The 22140-nt window shown below is 41.5% G+C and overlaps 1 protein-coding gene across 2 annotated transcripts; it reads right to left on the bottom strand.

Moving 5' to 3' along the window:
* Window positions 1-4: 4 nt before the first annotated feature.
* On the bottom strand, window positions 5-22137 carry GNPAT (glyceronephosphate O-acyltransferase). Of its 2 annotated transcripts, none has more exons than XM_049831408.1 (16): window positions 21890-22137; window positions 18411-18602; window positions 15771-15947; window positions 14750-14879; window positions 12038-12165; window positions 11502-11577; window positions 10738-10889; window positions 10517-10647; window positions 9570-9793; window positions 6832-7077; window positions 6045-6124; window positions 3420-3560; window positions 2409-2508; window positions 2223-2316; window positions 955-1016; window positions 5-625 (listed from the first exon to the last, which is right to left on the bottom strand). In XM_049831408.1, exons 1-16 carry the CDS (start codon window positions 22130-22132, stop codon window positions 582-584), a joined length of 2220 nt encoding a protein of 739 aa, XP_049687365.1. In that variant the 5' UTR covers window positions 22133-22137; the 3' UTR covers window positions 5-581. The 2 variants fall into 2 exon arrangements, with proteins under 2 accessions (XP_049687365.1, XP_049687366.1); XM_049831409.1 differs by having other exon boundaries at window positions 18411-18599.
* Between the last annotated feature and the right edge of the window lie 3 nt (window positions 22138-22140).

Genomic DNA, 22140 nt, shown 5'->3' with positions numbered 1-22140 from the left:
CAGACACGTTGAAGACGCTTCTTTAATTCAGTTTTTAAATAGAACATTCGTAAAGTAATTAATGCCAAGTTGCCTTAAAATTAAAAAAAAATGAAGCACAATTAGCGTTTGTGACCATTGCGCAAGATTTGATTCGTGCTCTTCGTTCGTAAGGGCCTTATCTTACATTTAGCCAGCCAGCAATGTATTTTTCTAAACATTAACTTTAATAACAAGTCTTCTAGTTCCCTGTTACATTTTCACATCCATGAAATATTTGGAATCGATCACATTCCTTGTTAACAAGTCTAGAAAAACGTATTTAAGTAGCCGTTACTGTGCGCATCTCTTTAAATATTTATCAAAAAAAAAAACCCAACCCAAAACCAATGCTTAATCTGTTATAAAAAACAATACACAGTGAGGATACAAATACAGCTCTAACCCTCGGCGGCAGCAGTTTCTAAGCGGTGAGGGAGATCACCTCTCCCTCCGCCTCCCAGTGTGGTGGGGAAGCTCGCCTGCTCGGGTCCCTGCTCCGGCTGGGTGGTAGTCGGTGTCCTCGGCAGGCGCTTACATCCAGTCACAGCATCGCGAACCGCTTAGAGCCGTGCAGCTACAGGTTTCTGTACAGGTATCCTGGCGTCTGACGCAAAAAAAACCCAAAAAACAAACCAGTAAACACTTATCATCAAAACGCTGCAAATACCACTCCATTAAACTACTTCTTGCTTTATTTTCCCCTGGTCATTGGGTTGCACGCTATTTCAAATAAAGTAGGGAGATTCAAAGCTGCAGTCAATGACACCAGAGAAAGTATTGTAAAAAAAATAAATAAATAAAAATCATTACAATTTTTATACAGATAAATCTAAGGAACTACGAGGGAAAAATCACTATATCTAACGTACGTGTATTGTCCAAAGTAATTTATAACTTGAGAAGCTCTCTTCAAATTAATTAGAGAACACTTACCAAACATGTCCAGGATTTTATTAACCGCCTCTTGATTTACATTGTAAGTGAATCCATTGGACCTACCGTTGAAAGAAAAAACACCTGTCTCTTGAATGAATATTTCTTATTCCAGTCATTGCTATACAAATAATCTGAATTAAACATTTTCATAACTACATCATATTTTTCATCCTACCAGCATACTTATTAATTTTAAGGTCATGGCAGACTTCTAGGCAGATTGTACTCAAGGGCAGTTATGGTTTCTTTAGCCTTCCCCTTGTTCACAGTCCCCATGTTTCTCTCTTCCCTTGATTTTTATTGATTATTCCCTTGATTTGCATGTTTTCAATCATATAATTTTCATGACTATCTTGCTGAAACTGAACCAGATCTTCAGCTGATGTCAAATTCTGTTGCACTCAATTGATTTTTTTCCTTTTACTTGAAAGGGGAATTTAGCTATAGACATCTATTTAGCACTGTGAGAGGGCAGGGGACATAACAACTGTACTTTGTGCACTTTCCAAGAGCACTACAAACCTTAACCAATTCATTTCCTGAACAGGGAGGGCATAAGAAAATAGCTCAGGGTCATCAGCTGCCAACTACATTCTGTGAAACACTCAAGAGAATGTGGGGAGTTGTATCAGGGACTTCTATGGTTATACTTTTAAATACAGTAAGAAGCACCACAACACAAATTAATTTGGTAACAGGAAATGCATGTCACTGTATTTTTGTATAACAATAGCTGCTTTTTAATCTTAGGCCTATAAACTATGAACTGTGTTAAAAGACTTTAATGACTAAGCTTTCAGTTAAATTGCTTTGAGATGTCAGTGCTGAACCCCCCCCAAAATCAGCATTATCTCCCATTATTGCTTGCATTGCCTGATGAGGCTCATTCTAACACACAGAGTAACGCTTCTATTAAAAATAAGCAGGACTGTTCTCCTTGCTTATCAAAGCCTTGGGAGAAACTTTGAAAACCAAAAGGTAAAGGGAGGCAGAAGCAGCCTGCTAGTGAGTTAATGAATTTTGTTGCTGGGTCCCACAGGAGTGTTTCCAGTGTGACAGGATGCCATTCTGCTCCTACAACGTGTACAGAAAGGAACTACCTGGGTCTTCACCGCGACTCAGGTAAATCCAATCAACCTTCAGTTGACTGGTGTTCGGGCAGTCGGGGTTCTGCTGTTCTGCTTCATACTAATAGCTCAATCATTAAGAGTTGCCAGCAAGACCACACGCTGACTTCTATACACCAAAAAGCCAATGTTACTTACATTTTCTTTTTCTTCACTGCACCTAGTTGCACAAGAGCTGCTAAGGCATTTTTCTGCATGTCAGAAGACAGTGCTTCATAACACTGCGTGTTCCCTACAGAGAAAGCAGAAACACAATTAAAAGTTTTATCACTGCCTATTAACAGCTACACTTGTAAAACCTTATTGCATAATGGCTGTACACACCCTTCTCAAGAAGTTGAAAAACAAAGTTGCGGACTCCAGGTATCAACTGCTTCTCGGTAAAGGCTTCTTTTGTTTCCTTTGAGAGGTATCTAAAAATTAACTAACATTTTAAAAACAAATTAGCACTTCTTTCCTTTTGATTGTCAGCTTGTTATGAATTACAAACAGACGTGTCCTCATAAGTCAGTAATCCTGTTCCACTTTGAAAACTGTAGGAGAGGAACTCAAAAGGTATCATTACATGGAGCTTCTGAAATTTTTATTACTGTTTCACAAGCACGAGAATCCTGATATTAAATAAGGTTCAGTATTACTATAATAGTTACCTTAGACATTAATTTAACATTCCTGTTCTCACAAACAAAAACAGTATAATTTTTTTAAAGCAATACCTGTTTTACAGATGGTAAAAACTAGGCAAATCAGTGCAATTCAGCCCACGTCATACACCAGATCATTAACAGACTCCACTAGGTTCAAATGCCTACAGTCCCACCAATTTTACACTGACATAGCTGAGATTTTTAGCCTCCTGTTTTTTGTATACATCGCTTATTACAAGAATGAAAGTGCTTAGTCTTATTAAAACCTTGGAAACCCAAAAGAATTTAAAGAGATATGGATGCAATTAATGACTCCCAAAAAAGCTATCAGATATGACATGCAAACTCATTTCTGCACCTGGCAGGACAGCCTACATAAAATGAATTAAGCAAGACCAATGAACCTGGTAAGCAGCACACTCCCTGTTAAGTTTATAAACCCACAACGGGCCACCACATTACAAGGTAGTTACTGCTTTAGTCAATTGGAAAAGTCTGAGCCAAAAGCTAAAAATCAGGATCCTGGGGAGAAGGTGGTGTTTAAGATATTTATTACTGTTATTTCTCAACTCTTGCACGCTCCAGCCACAAAAACAGTCACTATTTATAGTGCAGAATTATCACAGCTCTCCTGGTTTCTCCTATAAAACACAGGAGAAAAACGATAATTTTCTGAAGAACAACATACCTGATAACCTTCCACAAAAGGTTTGAACATAGCTGACAAGAAAGATACTATAACACTTCCTTTGTCGGTAGGGTAGATTTCCTGTTGACTTGTTTGAATGGCATCACATTTTGTGAGTAGAAAACATCCTTCCTCAAAATCCTGGGAGAGAGAAGCATAACCGAAATTTTAACATCTACCGTAAGCACAGCTACCTTTCCCCACAAAATCAACAACAAAAACCACACAACAGGACACCACTTCCATTTCTGAACTCAGTTCTCAAGAGAATGGAACCAAAATTTTCCTATGTCCCAGAAATACCTTTATAAAAAGGCAGTGGGAACTTGTTCTTAAACACAGAGCATCTCAATCCACAACAGGCCTAGGAGCAAAGAAAGCGGCTCTGGTAACAGCCAGCCTGAGCTCCCTCAGGATTTTGTCAGAATAGGGTCAGGTTGCCTGGTTAAGGTTTTTTTTCTGCAGGTTTATTTATTTATTTATTTTTAAAGTCAGGGTTTGCCTTTATCTCATGCCCACTGTCTGCGATAAATGATAACACAGTTCACTGACCTGCCCTCTACAAAAGAGACAACACAATTGCCAAAAGTTACACATTATGGAAATGTCAACGACAAAAACCATTTTACTGCCAATACCAGTGTAACGCAAGGGACACCACACACACACACAGAACATGAGGGGATGGGACACAGACATGACAGACACATGGACGAGTAGAGGGGTGGGTTGCTAAGAGATCCCTTAACATTATAGAAACTATTTCATTTGACTCCAGTAAAGTCAGTCATAAGACAGTCACCTTCCTGTTCCCTGCTTGGTTTTGGTACTTAAAAAAAAATCTGCAAGAGGCAACAATTGCTAACAATGAAAACTAAACGTAACACTGCCAATCAGCCTTTAAAAAAAGGCCCAATTCTCCTCTATATAAAAATCTATAAGATTTTAATATGGTTCCAAGTCTTGAATATTCTTATGAAAATTATGCTTATCTCTTTTTTTTAACACAGGAAAGATCGCAAATATCACCATGAGATATTTGGCCTTAGCATTGATAAAAATCACAGTTAATCACTTTTAAATCCAAATAAAAGCTACACGTGGACTTACCAGTTTATATTTGGTACGAGGCGGAACCAGTTTTTTTACTAATAAACTTGTGCTCGCCTGCATTTCCAGCTGGCTGGACTGGAGCCAGCTCCAACCCAGCAGGATTGTGTACAAACTGACACAGCAAGTCCTGCAGAGAGCAGAGCGCTGCCTGCAGTTTTCACAGCTTGCCTGTGTCCGGCTGCTTTAGGAGAGCACGCAGCCATACTGAGCCCTGTAAGAAGGTGGTATGCAGGAACAATACTGGCTTTGTCTGAGTTATGGTTGTATGGGGCAGGGGGGGAAGGAGGGGAAGCTCTTTTCAAGCAAATAGCATGCGGCTAAAGCTTCCGTAAGACTCTAAGAGGGACGCTGTTATGCCATTAGGAAAGTTATCCCTTCAAAAACCTTCACGGGCTGCATTGCCTCAACTCTGCAGAAGATTTTGGCTGCAGAAATTTACATCAGGCTTTACTATAAGCACTTTCCTCATAGTGCTTGCGATGTACTATATGAATCTACAGGAGATAAATGCCAGTAATAAAAAGCTGAAAGGGCTCAACCATGAGCCATCAAAATATAGAAAAAAAGTTTACTAATGCACAGGAACATCGAAACCTGCAGAGTTCGAGGTATAAGAGGAACACTAGCCATTGTGTAAACACTACAGAGTAGATACCACCACGCTGTGCAGTCAAGGAGAGGTAGGTACAGAGGCATACTTTAACAGATGATGTGCTGGGTGTTGGCACAGTTCTCTGGTAGCCCTGCCATCACAGACCACACACATGGAGCTACACAAAACAACTGATCACAGCTGCACTAGAAGGAGTATAATCAACCAGAGGACAATAGGTACTTAAATTTAGAATTGCATACTCTATTTGTCAAAGATAACAAGGGCATACAATGGTTGGTCATTATTTGGTATAATACCTATAGTTTAACTTTCTGAAAGGGCAGCATTGCCCCTCTGCTACACAGTCTGCAAGAGCTTTTAGGAAAAAATTATCCTGGTGTACTCTCAATGAGAATTCTCATTTTGTTTTTGCACTGACAGAACATACCCACTCTGTGATGACTTCAATTAAATCTACATTAACACTTTTTTCTTCACAGCCTCAGGTGTCTTTCGTAACTGTAGAGCAAGAGGACAGTATTTACAGTTCATTTAAAAGACTGCTTTACATATATTGTTACATTTGTGCTGGAAGACTGGTAGCTTTATGCAGAAAAGCCAAACTTCTGCTACAGTTCATTTTAATAGTTCAGACTTGGGCAACTTCAGGATTTTTAGTTTTTTACTGGAAGGGGGGTAGGGGGAAAGATTGCATATGCAACCTTGTGGATTCAGACAATGTTTTGCAACTAACCAAATGACCCCCTTTTAAGTTCTTCCTCCCACCTACAGATCAAGTCGATATCACTATAGGTGTTTATCACAAAGCACTTGTTTGGCAGAGCCCTGAAATCAGATGCTATTTTAGTTGGCTGCATTACTGACTATCAGTATTTTTGTATAAAGGATGTTTTTACCTTCAATGAAATGCCAGGAAAGAAGATGAACTCATCAGAAAAAACATCTCTCAAGAAGCTGAAGCAGCTATAGACTTCCTCTGAAACAACATATTGTAAAGTATTGTTGTTTAAAAACATAATTTAAAACTTGTAAGTGAAAAGCCATTTACTCCTTATTTTAGAGTACCTACTTCAAATAAAATTTGGACTTGTCATTAAAAGCATACGTACATATACAGCAGCAACCACAACAGAACGGCAAGTACTCAAAGCACTTGATTTAATTGTTACCAAAAGGAAAGAGCAGGGGGTTGTAGCTTCTCAGAACATGCATTAAATACCACATAATTAGATGCTGAACAAAACTGAGGTTATGTATTCTGAAAAGTTTCTTTAAGAGCCAAGTATTGGAGAATGCTAAAATACTTCAGAAACAGTAGTGGGAAGAAAGACTGAAAACTGGCTGCACCGTATGCAAGTGAGCTGTGTGTAATTTGTGACCTAAAATGCTGGTCTGCTAAACGCCAACAAAATAAGACACTCAGGAACCAGGATCAGCTCATCTTAACTTTGCCCTCACAGCAGAATATACCTACTTTCAAAAGTATCAAAGGGTAAACAAACAAAAAAAGGCAAGCAAAATACCCCGGTCCTTTCCCAACACATCCACCTTATACCATGGGAACTTATCCAGTCTAACAGTCTCAGATAGCTCCCACGAGCTGTCACAGGAACCTTGTGCTCCTCTCACAGCTGACAGCGCAAGGAGCAAAGCAAGTAGACTCTCAGAACTACCCAAATGTACCTTTTCTGAAGCTGCGTGTCATCTGCAAGGCAACTGCCACCAGAGATGGACGCACAAACACGTTCAGCAGCTGGTTTCTGTAGGTGGCACACATGAGGATGGCCAGAGCATGCTTAAAGACGATTTCCCCTACAGCTCCATCTTCCACTCCTTTGTCGTTCAGGACCACGTGGCCATCCACAAGGCGAGCAATGTTGGCATGCAGGGTCAGGCCAGATAGGACTGCTTTTCTGGCACACAAGTTATCTGTCAGGAAAACACAATGCTCAGGAAGATGCAAAAGGGAACATAACTCTATTGAAACAGCCTAAAATGCACCAGTATTTCATTAAGTTTTATCACTGAAGACCAATTATTACCCCAAACACTCAGTTAAAGAGATGTTCTAAAATAATCCATACCAGGAATGGGCAGCCTAGGCATAGTACGAGATGGAGAGAACAAATTCCAGACATTTCTATAATTAAAGCACTTTAAATTCTTCCACTTGCTAACAATGACAAATACTTCCTTTGTCTCTGGAAGAAGTGTTCTGAGCCTTCAGATAAAAGAGGATATATCTGTTTGACAGATATATTAATCAGTAAGGAAATGGAGACCATACTTTTGCTCAGGCATTTCTGACACTACAAGTTTTGGATCAGATGCATGTCTTCATAATGTTTTTCCTCAACTGTCATATACAAGGAAGGCCTCATCCCAAATTAAGCTTAAATAAATCCTAACGTAAGTATCGGTACATAATATACCTGCTCAAAGAGAAACCAGACTGTACTTAAATTCAAATCTCTTCTTGTTTCATAAGACAATCCTTTTAAAATGCCTAAAGCAAGTGTGCGGTTTCAGGGGTTTTTTTGTTTTTGTTTTTAAACAACAAAGTTCTTCAAAGGCAGGCATGAGTTTCACAAACCTGTGGGCTTTGGTCAAGCTTTTTTATCAGTGTGACACACCACAAACTTTATTCAGATAAAGAGCAGCATCTCAAGTTGTGAAAATACACTCACCTTTTTAAAATACCTTACACTTTAAACACTACCAAAACATTCCCTTCATCAAATGTTAACTCTTTGGCAAGCAAGGAAAGAAGCAATAAAACCTTCTTATTGAACACTAAAATACACTTTACATGTTCACAGCACCACAAGCATATCAAATCAATATAGCATCTGACAGAAAAAAAAATTTAAAATTTCATATGCTTTCCCCTTAACATAGATTTCACATAGAATCTCCTTGCATCTTACTTGCTCCTGCAGCCTACTTTGTTCCATTTTTGCAAAAGCTTCCAAGTTTCCCAATATAATAAGAAGCAGAAGTCTGAGCAAGTCACTTTGCAGTTCCTGTTTTTAATATAAAATTTCTAACAGCCAAGCAAATGTTCTGCCTGTAACAACCAACCAGCAAGACAAAGGCACAAACAACTAGCTGTTTGGAGACAGAAGAATGGACACATGTAGTTGCTGATTTGGTGAAATTGCCAAATTAGCCTTTAAAATTTATTTATTCTTTCAAATTATTGACAATCCAAAACAACAAACCCTGTTTCTGTATAACTGATGCCTAGAGCGGCGCCAGCACACTCCACAAAATCTGCTCAGTTGTTGTCATTCCTCTGTTTCATTACCACGCCTATTTGCTATTCCCTGACCACAACTCTAGTAAAGCAAAAGCTTATTCATTGTTGGTAAGAAAATACACAAAATAAATAAGCAAACCCAAATGTGGTATGCTTTTCAGTTTACCGTGCAGTAAGATTCTAAATGATGTTTAAATATTGCCATGAAATTCTTCCTTTTACCAGTCTAGCAGGAGCAGACCTTGTCTGCATTCATTGCAGTGCAGATCCCTGAAAGGAGAAGTGGTTTTCTCTCAGAAATGACAGAGTTCTGTTATAACTGTAGCCTGCTCCTATTTCTTTATTGCAGTAGTGAGAGGGATCCTTGATTATGCACATGACTACAAAAGCAAAGACCCATGGCTTAAGTGTACCTACAGTGAAATGGTAAATGTACTTGCATTACACATTATTTTTCTTTGCTAGCTTTACCACTTATGTCCTGAGGCTCTAAAATTAGTTACTTGTGTCACCTTGGCTCACAGAGAGAAGTTTAAAACAATTATTCAGAAAGTTTGGAAGGAGAAATCAACCTTTCAGCAGCCAATATATACATATACATTATATATATAAAAAAGAGAGTGTGTGTGTGTGTGTGTGTGTGTGTATAAATAAATAAATGAAACCACCAAGGAAGCCTTCTCCCCAAGTCATCACTGTTTCTGGGGATAAAGTGAAATTTAAAAATAAATAGACAACTTAATAGTTTTGATTTTTTCTCTCACCCATTTGTTGCCACTAGTTCTTTGCCACAGTAACAACTTATACTATAGTCAATACCAAGCAATAAACATAGCATTACACCAAGTTAACTGCTGCAGATCAGGTAATTGCCTGTGACTTACATAGCATTCAGAAAGATAGACACAAGGCAAATCTCAGTACCCTAATACAAGTACCTTATAATTTTCCGTTTCCACCTAACTGTTTTTCAAAGTATTATCTTCTACAGGCTAAGTCAAAACCTGTCAGGTTTTAGCATCATTTTTTGCATATCCTAAAATCCATTTACAACTCTGAGGAAAACATTCTGTAAAGTTGTCACCATACACTGCTTCCACAGAAATGTAAGTTATCCTTCATAAGCAATGAAAGGAATAGAAATAACACTTTCTCTGCATACCAGGCCATTCAATGAATCCTCCAAAAGTCTGTGTTAAGCCTTTAAGCCACAGGGTCTTTTCTATTAGAAGTTCAAAATCCATGGCTGGCAAATTCTGGAGCAGGACAGCAGCAACTAGCACCCACGGGCTCAAAACCATGTTTTCTATTTGCAAGAGCTCCATTTTATAAGCTACGTCACTGACAAATTCTTGGATATCCTCAGATGGCTTTTGGGGAAGATGCCTGAAAAGAACAATGCAGTTCAAGGTAAAAAGCTCCAAAAACTGGAATATAAATCACACCCTTCCTTATTTCTTCCTTATTGCTCCCAGATCCATAACTACTTTACAGCACCTAGGATCTGGAGGGTGATTCGATCTCTGTGCTATCTATGTAGAACAGAATTACAGAGCAAAACATCAGTAGCTTCATGACAGTATTTGAAACACAGATCTCTGCATTGATGCTGCACACTTGTTATCTTGAAAAAATAGTACGTTACACATATGTGTGTATATATATATATAAAAAACATGTACGTTATATAACAAATTGCAAAAGCCACCCAATCCAGTCATAGACAACAGCTCCCTGGCACATGCTCACGTAACAGTTTGCCAAAATAAAGCAAGAAGGGAGAGAAAGGCAGAATTTTTAAGTGGCAAGAACACCGAATTCTCAGAAAACAGAGGTTTGCCTGGCTCATGCATCATCATTAAATTTTAAAATGGCATCTTCTCGACACAGTACGAAGCTACCCAAGTAACAATCTGTTTCAGGAACACCCAGTCACAAGCATGATAAGGCTCTGCTGAGACAAAGCAGGTTCAGCAGTCTAAGTAGTCAGATGGGGGAAGAGTCAGAGAAGGTTGCAAACAAAGTACAAGAGAACATCTTAATTATTTTACATAGGTGAGGACTAAACAAATGCTTTTCCTGTGCATACACCATGGAAAGATGTGGTACCTGGGAACCAAATTGTATGGGCACCGATTGATTCTCCCAGATGCCAAGGTTCTAAGTGATACCGGCTGGCCAACATAGATATGTATGGTACCAAAATTGTCACTGAGGATTCTTCTGGCTTTTAACAACCCCTATGAAAATGGGAAAAGCAAAACTCAAATTTTGGTGCTACAGGCTGTGTATACATCCACCTATGTTCTGTTCTTAAGGAATTTACATACAGATGTAGATTCTTTGGGCTTTGGAACTCCTAGGAGTTCATATGCATAGAGAGATTCTTCTAATATCCTCTCATAACTGATGCTGATGGGAACAAGGTACGTGTCAAAGACTTCACGTTTCAAAAATGGTTCCATCACAATGCTGAGAAGACCTGCAAATTGGAAAAAAAAAAAAAAAAAAACGGGAAAAACCCGCAGTGAATCGCTTGTCTTTTTCAAGTAGGGAAAAGCAACTGCAATTTAACTTTGAAAAAGATATCTTCAAATTTTAGAAACTGCTAATAGCGTGCACTGTGCCTGTTCTCTCTTCAAGCAAGTAGAAGCAGAAGACATTGCCCAAACTTTAAAACAGAAGGTAAATGTAAGCAACGCATTTGGACAGCTATTTGTGCTCTTTTCAGCAGCACTGCTCTACACTCACACAGCATCTTCGTTCTAAAGATTCCCCATTACTTTTATAGTTAGCTTACAATATTTCTCTGCTGGTCAGGGGATGCCTATTTTCTAGAAAGAAGAGGGTGAAGAGTTACGCAATTAAGTACACAATGGGGCAAAGGGAGAGAAAGCAGTAGAGTGCAAGAGACACCTATTGCCATTCTTTGTATGACCTTGGAACTCCAACCATAGTGTTTTCCTTAGTCTGACAGACCTCACCAATTTCCCATCACTTTAACAGGCCTTGTGTCTGAAGAACTTAAGAAGCACATAGCAACTAATGAAAGCACTAATAAACATTAAAAGTTCCGAGTTTTCAACAAACCTACCAAACTTTGGAGTCAGAGTCTTGGCGGTGCGGCTTCTAGTCCCTTCAAGAAAAAATTCAATTGGGGCATAGCCACTCTTCAAAAGTAAAACAAAACAAAACAAGCTGGTCAGAAAAATAAAAACATTTCTTCTTTACTGCCCACAAATAGTTTTAAGTACTTAAAACGTAAGTAAGTTTCTTTTAATGGAATCCATGCATGTCTAACTTCAGTAATCTCTAAGCCTATATTCATCCATTGTATTTGCCACACCATATAGTTAAATTAAGGAAAATACTGTATCTGTCATGAGATAGGGGCTCATGATCCAAAGCAATTGATGAGCAGCAATTTGTTTACCACCTACTGCTGAACTATAACAACAACAGAGTGCATGCATGCTCTTCACCTACAGCAATTCTGAGGTAAAACACATTTAATCAGATCCCAGTGAAGACTTTCAATCACATAGCTATAACATTGTGCATATCTCACGTGAATCATTCCAACAAAGTATTTCTTAGGTGTACATTTTGAGAGTTCAGTAATTTATTTACCCTTAGCATCGTTTTTACGTATTCAGAAAACACTGCCCAGTAGAGTCTGTTCCCACCGAAGGAACGTCGCATAAAAAAGGCACCTGCCCTTCGTAGCAGCTCACCAACTATTTTCATTCCTAGGAAATCTGAAAAACAATGAAACAAAAAACAAAACCACACACAGAAAACTTGTTGATTAATATCAGCCAGCAGAATCAACCACTTTCTCTAATACACTGATTAAATTACCAGAATAAAGAAGATCTCTTTCAAGGATTCTGCTATTGCAAATACCTTTATTTGCTTCAGATTGTCTACCAAGACTTATGTAAACAGGAATGGCATAATATGCTTTCAATGTTTTTTTGTGTAAGCAGCATTCACTTAGAGCAACTTATTTTCATTATTTAGATGGCCAGATTTCAACCCTAATAATGACTACATTTTTGAAGTACATTGTCTCACTCATCTGCAGAAGGATCAGTTACCACTGAATGGATTGTAGAAGACAGAAATTAACTGACCAGTTACACTACATTATACCATTCATGATCCTGACTCATCGCATTGGGAGGTGTATACCAAACCAGCTAAAATTTTTTATAGTTTTCTAGTTTTAAGCAATGATGGTCAACACTTAACTTGTCAAAACCAGGAAACACTTAACATTAACAAATTTCTTAGGGAAGCATTTAAAACGAGTCTACACAGCAGCCGGCCACATGCCACTTCAACCTTCTTGCCACCTCACTCACTCCTTGAAACACTTGAGAACAGATATTCACTCAGTAAAATAAATTCACATGTCCAGCTGCAACACTGACAGTGACTGCCTTGAAGATGTCATATGTCAGACGCACATATATGTGAGATACAGAGAGAGAAGGAAAAATAGATAAAAAGAAATTGGCTACAGGACCCTGGGCAGCAATAGCAGCTGTCAGAGCTTTCCACGTACAGAGGTCCATCTTTTTCCTACTCTCCTACTACCCTCCCTCTCTCACCACAACATAGACTCCATCCCCTCCCTTACTTCCACCCTCCTGCCGCATACTCAACCTCCCAAGCAGGATGCCGGCTGCACGCCCAACGCCTCTCCCCACCCCATAAACCGGCACTGAAACGCATCCCTTCACGTACCTCACGCCTACACCATATCACCAGCTCTGCACCTCTCAGACTTGCTCCCAAGACCTGAGACAGAAACACAGTCCCAGCACCAGCTAGATTCCCACTGTAGTACTGTATGAGCATGTACTCCGGTGTTAGTGGCAACTGGTTATGTTCCTTCAGCTAATCCCCGCCGATCTATCCGTATGCTACTTGAAGCCCGTCGATAACTAACAAAGCAGAGGCACTTACCACCTGTATCAGGAGAGTGCCTCTCCACTCAGCACAAGTACCACTTTGAGAGCGAGTTTGTAAACGGCATCTTGTGAACCTCTAACAAAATATGCAGTAAATACAACTACAACCATAGAGAACTGTGTTTTCTCCAGAGGCATTTAAAATAATACACACATGCAGCAGTATAATCAAGCTGCAAGCCCCTAATTCTGAAGAACTTTGACCCCAAAACACCCGAAACACTTGAAAAAAATGTTAACCACTAAAAAAATCCCTCTAAGCTAAACCAATAGTATCTTTAGATACTGTTTTGAGGTCCAAAATTCAAAAAGGCTCTAATCCAAAAGTCAGCAAAGGATTACACCGATACCTGTGACAGCATGTGACCGGATTCTGAACAATATGTGACAGGTAAGCAGCTGCAACACCTTGATCAAGGCAGCTATGAGACATTAACTTCTGAATTCACCAGAATCTAACCCACATCACCCAGAGGCAAGATACCACGGACTCAAAGACCAGCAGAATCTCGTCTTCTCTAGCAAGCACGTTCTCCCAGCTTCTGCTGATTTTCTACTGGTCTTCCTAACCACTTGACTGGAAAAGTAGACTACAGCAGAGCAGTAGGTTCCCAGATCTTTGCTAGCTTGCCTGTGTGCATTACAGTGCTGCACCAGACCCAAGGTTGTTGTCTGCCTGCTTAGAAGACCTGGTTGATACCCAAGACTTCCAAGATCAGGTTTCTCAGTTAAGTGCTGCCAGAGTCTGGATTTTCAAAAAGCACTTTAACTCAGAAGATGTTTACTGTTAAAGTCTTCAAGAACCATTTCCCGCAAATATACTGGCTTCATCTGCTTTAGAATTAAGTGCGTCCAAAATCAGGACCTTTGATGTGAAATTTTGTTTTCCAGCCAGCTCTGCTCTCAGCACTTCACATAACAGAGTTCTGCCAATACTTCAAGAGAATAAGTCACATCAGCAACAAGCATGAGGTGACTGGCACTTCATATCTGGCTATTGTGACTGCACTTAAAACTGTATAAAGTATCACAAAAGGTTCTGTATACACAGTAGCTCTTGGGCAAGTTTTTGCCTGTTCCCAGGCCAAAAAAGCAATATAGAAGTCTTCTTCACCTATCTTTGCCCTGGCCTTGGGTCCACAGATGGGGTACTTTTGGGCAAACTTGCTATGAAGAAATTCACCTTTGATTGGACTCAGCACCGATGAGAAGCTTTCAGGCACCATAAGCATCTCGCCCAAAGAGGTTTTAACAAGACATATTTGGAACCGAAGTTAAACACAACTACTTATAGTAGCAGCTACCAGACCCCTTGGTACCAATTCTCTGAATCCTGAAAACACTGTTAAAAGAACATACTTGCCTATTCCTGCAGCAATGACAGGCAAAGCCAAGTCATACGTATATAGCAAATAAGACAGCATCAAAAAGTCTACATAGCTTCGGTGACTGGGCAGCAGTACAACTGGATGCTCCTGAATGGCGTGTTGCAACTAAAAAAAAAAAAAAACAGAAAACAACAAACCAAAAACACCCAGCACAAACAATATTGTTCCAATATTTACAGACTGACTGTTGAAATTTAAAATACAGACTTTCACAGAGCTTAAAGCAAAGAGAAGCTGATTTGTTTGAGGGTGATTTCTCTGTCCATATACTCTACACCTTTTTGAGCATGGAACCATCGGAAATTTGGAGCAGTAGTTTCCAGACTAGCAGCCTGTGGTTCACAAGCATCACAGGACTCAAAAGCCAGGGCCACCTCATTACATGATAGTCTAATTCAAATCCCTTTTGATGGGGATGGGAAACCCAATAGGGGCTGTCAGGGCTGACATTGCTGTCTTCCAGGGAACGCACTGCACCCTCCAGAACAGCGGCATCCTGCAATGAAACAGGGAAAACGGCTCCCCTGGAAACCGAGGCAAACTTAAAGCATCTCCTGCCTCAGAGGTGCACAATGTTTCACCACTCTTAGCTGTATGAAGGTTTTGCAGAACAGCAAACCCACTCAGCCACATAACTTTAGGTTTTCACCCCCAATTCACCTAAATGCATTATTAGATTTATAGTATCAGATAGAAAAACTCTCTCAGTGGCTGATCTAACAGAATCACTGACTCATGGTATTTCTTACCATAGGAAGCATTTGGAAAATGTAGAAAAAGTCCTGCTGACTGTTTGCCTCTAAAATATTTATATATCATCTGTCTTTCTCCCCACACTTACTAAGAAGTGCAGTAATAAACACAAGTGCAGTCTTTTTTTTTCAAAGGGTCTTTTTCATATTTGTTACTTGGAGCGAAGATTAGAGTCTTTGTCCAAGTGACTGGTATGAAAATATTATAACTTTTATAGCTGTTTTTTCCCCCACCAGTACTCACTCTCTGCATTCCTTCTTCATTCACACAAACTCTCTGGAAAAGCTGTTTAAATATTTTGCTCAGAGTAAAGGCAAAAAATCTGACAGCTCCTAACTGCATACTGTGACCCATCTCATCCAGGATTTCCGTGGCTTCTTCTTGAATAATATCAGGTGATTCTCCCATCTCTTTTGCTAACTAAAGAGGAATAAAACAAACAAAATAGCAATCAGATGTTGTTCCCTTCTCCTTGCCCACACACGCCATTCTACGTGCCACAACAGTTATGGCAGAACTATTGCAATAGTCAGCAAGATTTGATTGTGTGTGACAGGCATGCATCTCATCATACAGAATCTGTTCAGTGTCAGCCAACAAGAGAAAGCCAAGTTAAAGCTGTTCAAAATCAAGAATGAGCTCAGATGTCAATGGTGGAGGGGAGAGCGTGCAACAGTTTTTCCCCCCCAAACACACAATCTGAATGTTTTAACCTGTAGCATCTTCAGAGGAGATTTAAGTTCAAAGAACATTTCCTATATTATCGGTCTAAAGAAGGCTGTGTGTGATTTTCTTTGACTAATAAAATGAAACCTGTGTTTGCAGAGATCTCACAACATAAATCTTTGAAGTGCATTTGGGTTAGATTTTAAGACTTGACTGAAGAACCTCAGCCCTATCGTGCTTCAATTTCTTTGTAATGTATTACTTGGCAACGGCTAGCTGAAATGCATACAAAGCACCGTCTTTACCAATTTTGCACATCAGTGATCTTTTGTCTGTTGCTATGCACATTCCCTTTTGAGGTTTCTTAAAACAGACTTAAATAACGGTCGTCCCTCCTATTTGATACTTTGAATCTAGAAATATTTAATTGAAAAGTTAGTCATTTACTGTTACGGAATGAGGAACATGCCTTTTGCTGAACATGGAGGAGGAAAGAGGAGGAGTGGCAGAAGAAAAAGCCTCCAAAAAAGCATGGCTCTGTTTAGAGGCCAGCACTGCTTATTATTATTATTTCTATTTTGAGACAGAGGAGAAAATCCACCTCCCCCCAACCTACCTCCATACACCACCTTGCCATCATATCTACTGGCTCAACTTTGTTTTATTAAATGCATTATCCTTTATCCTGCATATTTCCACATGTAGCTATAACTGATTATTTTAACCACTTAAAGAAGCCAAAAAACTGCTTCCACTTGAGCCTGAGAAAATCAATCTCTCTTAGGAAGCAAAAAAATTATTCTTGTTATTCACTAGGGAGAGAGATACTGTTCTCATTCACCAGTAAAAGGCCTACCACACAGTTGATCTTGTCTGAATTCAGTGCACATCCACTACAGAGCTAAGCACGCACTTCCCAAAATCAGGAATCAAAAAACCAGACCAGTCATATACAGCAAGCTAAACCAAACAAATGCACTTAATTTTACATACTGCACGTTAGTAACCTCAGCAATTTGTCACAAGAACAAATTCTAGTATGCCTCTGTAAAGCTGCGTAAACTCTGCCCAGGCAGGAGGCACACTAATCGTAGCCTGTTGGGCATATTGCCCAAGACAGTCTCAGTTAAATACTTCCAGTAATTTCTAGTGCAAAGCTGATAACTAGATTGCAATGGCAGGTCTGGTAACCCCCTTCAACCTCTTGACGCTAGCCGGGAAAATACCCATCAAAAAAGCAGCACTTCAGAAAATATCACACAAATGCCTTTCTTTCAAATCTGCCGTAAAATATTTTCTTTCAGTAAATGTTTTAGTGTTTCTAAAGTTGAAAGATTAATTTTTCTGGATTTCATACTACTTGGCAATTCATGATGGCAACAGGACTACTTTGTAGGACACGGTTTAGTTTGTCAGATTGTAACAGATTTTGATATATCATAGGTAACACTGACCATTAAAAGAAAAATAAATAGAAAAATTTTATGGTAGCCACTCACTCAGGACTAACCAAAACATCTTATATGCTTCTACTGGCCTGGAATTATTTTTCATGAATACTGAAAATAGTTACTCTGCTAACTAACACACACTTATTTCAGCCATTTCAACACAGTGTAAAATATGAGCCAGTTTGACTACAAAATATTTTATTCATTACAAAGTAGTAGCTGCCCTTCACCTTAAAACAAAAATTTGGTTGTATCTTCAACAGTGTTTCTAATTCAAAGAATTCTCTGTGAAATTTAACTCTCATTTTAGGGAAAGTAGCATTTATGACTGATTCATAAATACATCACTAGCCTATAAAATTCCTACAAGACATCCTCAAAGTACAAAAAAGTCTACTAAGAAAGAGTGCTTATGTCTTTCACAGGGCTGCTCTGTGGCGAGGACAACGGAGGAGGAGGAGGAGAAAAAAAAAAGTCAAGCCCATTAGGTAAGTTAGATGGTGAAGTGTCCTATCTACAAAACCAAAATACTGTTTATGAACGAGGTACCTAACAGCTTTAGTGGCAACTCCATGGCAAATCAGTATTTGTTTTTCCTGCCAAAAGAGTACCGCTCTGAAGTTACCAATTTATTGGACCATGTTTCAAACTACACCTATCATGTTTGACAGGGTCAGCAATAATCTTTTTTTCCCCCTGCTGCCACACAAACCTTAGCTGTGTTCAGTCTACCTCCTCTTGCAGCTAGCTCCGTGTCCAGACTCACCTGCTTGATAACATACTGAACTTGCTCCGACTGGAGAACAGCACTTTTAATAGCGTTTGGCTTGCAAGGTGAAAGTCCCTTGTAGATCACAGGAGTATAACATTTCATCGCGTATCTCAAGTCACTGGACAATCGTCTTTCCTCCAAGATATCTTCAAACTCATCTCTTTTCTTTGATGTGAGCTCTTTCTGCTGGGAACATATAAAAAAAGAGTGAGACACTGCCTCGAGCTATTCAGTGGTCTGCTTGACTACAATACCAAAATAATGGCATGCAATACTTTTGCAGTATTTGGGGTTTCTTTTTAGCTTTCCATAGCGTCTGCATGCCGCACTCTGAGTGCATGAACAAATAGTACCTGGTTGGAACAATGCTGCAGAAAGAAACTTAAGAGAAAAGGAAAAAAAAACCCAGCAAAAAAACCCCCAACCCTTTCCAACTGCAAAGATGCCCAAATCACCCTATGCCACATGTTACTTAATTCTGCCCAACAGGAAGGAGTTGAGAGAACACCTGGGCTTTGAAAGCTAAAGTGCCTTGCCTCCAGCCTTTCCATGATTAATAGGTATTAACTAAAACACCTCTCACAGCTGCATGAAGACAATGCCATGAATGACGTTATAAAAACACAGTCATCAACACACAAAAATAATCCCTGCTACTTTAAGTTGCATCTGGGACCTTGGTGATTGGTGCTGTCTTTCACCAAGCTTGGATATAAGGTACATAAAACACAGCCGGGCAGGAACAAACCAGAAAAACCTTATTATCAGCCACGTGAAGATCAAAATGCAATATGGTGCACACGTAGGTAAAAAGAGAGCTCCGAGTAACCAACACCACTGCTAAGCAGCAAAAGGGTACATCAAGAACAAATTGCGGACCCGCCCGCTGCAGAAACCTCGGTGACAAATTCTTCCCCTCGAGTCAGCAGGTATCCCCTGCCCTGGAGAGAGATGTCTCCTATTACCTCCTATAACACCACAGTTCATATGAATGACCCCTCAGTCTTTTCAAAACTGAAATTGTATTTCTCTGAACTTCAAAACAGCAGCAATAGCCACCAGACACGCAAGGCAACTGGAGCAAGCCTCTAGGAAACACAAATATAAAAGTTTTTGGTTATGAGCAAGCATATTTATTAGAAGAGCATGCTAAACATAAAAATGCTTGTCTCTTCCTCTACAGCATCACTTGAAGGGTAGCACAGCCATCCCTTTTATTCATTCTGCCTCCTCTCCCTGTACACAACCTGTGCAGAACCAGTCTGATAACGAAGGATAAAACATGTCGCTTCCTGGGCTCTTACAGCGACCTTTTCTGGTGCTGGGAGGAAAGCCTGGCCAGCAAACACATGGGAGAACACCAGGAAGAGATAAGCAAAATGCCCAGCAGCAGCGGCGGCTGGGTTTTCAACCTCGGGAGAGGGAGTCGGGTTTCTCTGCCAGCTGACCACAGCCACATCAGCAACACTATCAAAGCAGCTGACATTTAAAGTGAGTAGAGAGCAAACATCAGCGCACACAAATCCTGCTATAACGTTTGACCTTCTCATAATCTTTTCCCCACACAGTATAGTCACCCTTGGATACCATCCTCCTACTACAGTAGCATTTGGTAGATGTCTAACTTTTCTTTCTGCTGTTGTAGTTTAAAGAATTGTCCCAAAATAACTGCAGAACGAACCCTCCAGGGACTTTTAAAACATCCTATACAAGGTGTTAAACCCAGGCCCATAGTCATTTAAAACTTTAAGGGTCTTTTTCCGGTATGGTTTAGCATTAGAGTTTTCAATCTTTCTTCCTCCACAGCTTTCAACTAGTTGGTGTTTTGCAAGAGCCAAGTAACCTAACAACTGTTAAGATTGGAAATAGTTTATATTAGCTATCTGTTGCCATTGACACATTAAATCAACACCCTTGATCAAAAATAAAACAGAAAAAACCAATCCATTATGCTCTGTACTAGCAAAAAAGATAGCTCAAGTACTAGCTGGCTCTAAGCATACACCTACTTAGATCAGTATGTGACAAGTCACGGCTCAGAAAAATCTAAGCAACATTTATGCCAATTACCAAAGTTTAAACCCTGCAGTGTGCAACTACACGAAGCGCAGACAAAGAAACCCAGCGCTCAGCTCGGGTAGCGTCAGCCACATCAGCAGTCACCGCGCGGCTACAGCCGCTCCCCAACACGGCTCTGGCGAGCGGGGTTTTGCAAAGGCCACGGCCAGTTGAAAAGTCACCTCTCTGCCACTGCTCCTCATCTGGTGCTTCCACATTTGACGTACAACTGATTTCTCCCCAGGGCAATAGTTATTTTCACGCCCTGTCCTGAAGTATTGCTGAGGGAGCCAGAACACACACTTTACCAACCACTGAAGAAGAATAACTGCTTTTACGCATTACAGCCAAGCTGTTCCAGCTTCAATCACCGACTGGTAGAGAGCACGTTTAGAAGATACGCCGTTGGAAACCTTTACATCAGAAAATGCAGTTACGTGCACTGCTACTGCGACACCGGTGAAGTAGAAAAGCAAAACAGCAGGAGAGCGGAACTCCTCCGCTTCCATGCAACCTTTGACAGCAAAAAACCAAGGGTGCTCATGATGCTCTTGGGACACCAGCGTACAGCCAAGGAGACACCGAAGAGAAGTTTGGGAATCTCTACCGAAACCAGGAGCTGTTTCCCCTCTCTCCCCTGGTCCCCTCCTCCAAATGCAAGCAGAGAGGGGGGTTCAGCACCCCGCCCCCAAATCTCCTTGTCTGAGGCTGGCGTAGGAGCTGCAGGGGCAAAACCCAAGGTCAACGAAGTCATTTCTACCACGTAACACGGGAAAACCCGCTTCAGCCACTCCACCTCCCTGACAATTTTTGAGCGCCGAATTCCTCGCCGCTGCCAGGTTTCCGTCCTGCCTCGCGTGGCACCCCTGCCCTCCGACACCTGCCGCCCCAGCCAGCCTCTCCGCCGGGCCTGGTCGCGGGGTTGTCGTACGAGACCTCTCTAAAGCGGAGTTTCAGCCGCTTCTGAGCGTTTTTAAAGCCGCTTGGCCTTTCGCAGCGGATCCGAAGGGAGAAGCGGCGCTCGGGGTCCTGTCGCATCCGACGCGGCAGGTACTGGGGAAGCAGGAGAAGCGGGCCGGGGGACACGCAGCGCCTGGGGAAGGTGAACTCGTGAGGGGAAACGCCTGGCTCCCGCTCGGCCCCTACCTGTCCCCGTTGGGGCCCGGGAGAGACCTCGTCCCCTCCCGAGCCCCTGCAGAGCACAGCCCAGGCCACGGGGGGCGAGGGGGGTAGTAGGGCCAGAAGAGACCCTCCGCTCCCCCAAACCAGGGGGGCAATCGGGGTTGTCAGAGGGGGAGGGTTGCGCCAAGCGCCGTCGCTCCGCTTCAGAGTGAACGGCACCGGCGCGGGGGTGAGGCGGGCAGCCCCCTCCTTCCCCGCGGCCCCCCACTCCCCCCGTCCCGCCGCTGCCTTACCGAGTACATGGGCGCCCCTCGCCGCGCCCGCCCGGGCACCGCCGCCGCCGCCGCCGCCGCCGCCGCCATGGTCCTGCGAGCTCCGCCGCGCCGCCCCGCGCCCCGCTCGGCCGCCCTACCCCGCCGCGGTGTCCTCCCGCCCGCGGCCGCCTCCCGCGGCGCCCATAGCCCCCCGCCGCCCCGGTTGGGCCGCCCGGAGCGTTGCGGGGGAGGGCGGGGGGAACGCGCGATGGGCGGCGCCATCTTGGGGG

This window comes from Accipiter gentilis, chromosome 28 (assembly GCF_929443795.1).
Source record: "Accipiter gentilis chromosome 28, bAccGen1.1, whole genome shotgun sequence".
Classification (NCBI taxonomy): Eukaryota; Metazoa; Chordata; class Aves; order Accipitriformes; family Accipitridae; genus Astur; species Astur gentilis.
The sequence above is the reverse complement of the archived record's forward strand: the minus strand, read 5'-3'. Positions and strand labels throughout refer to the sequence as shown.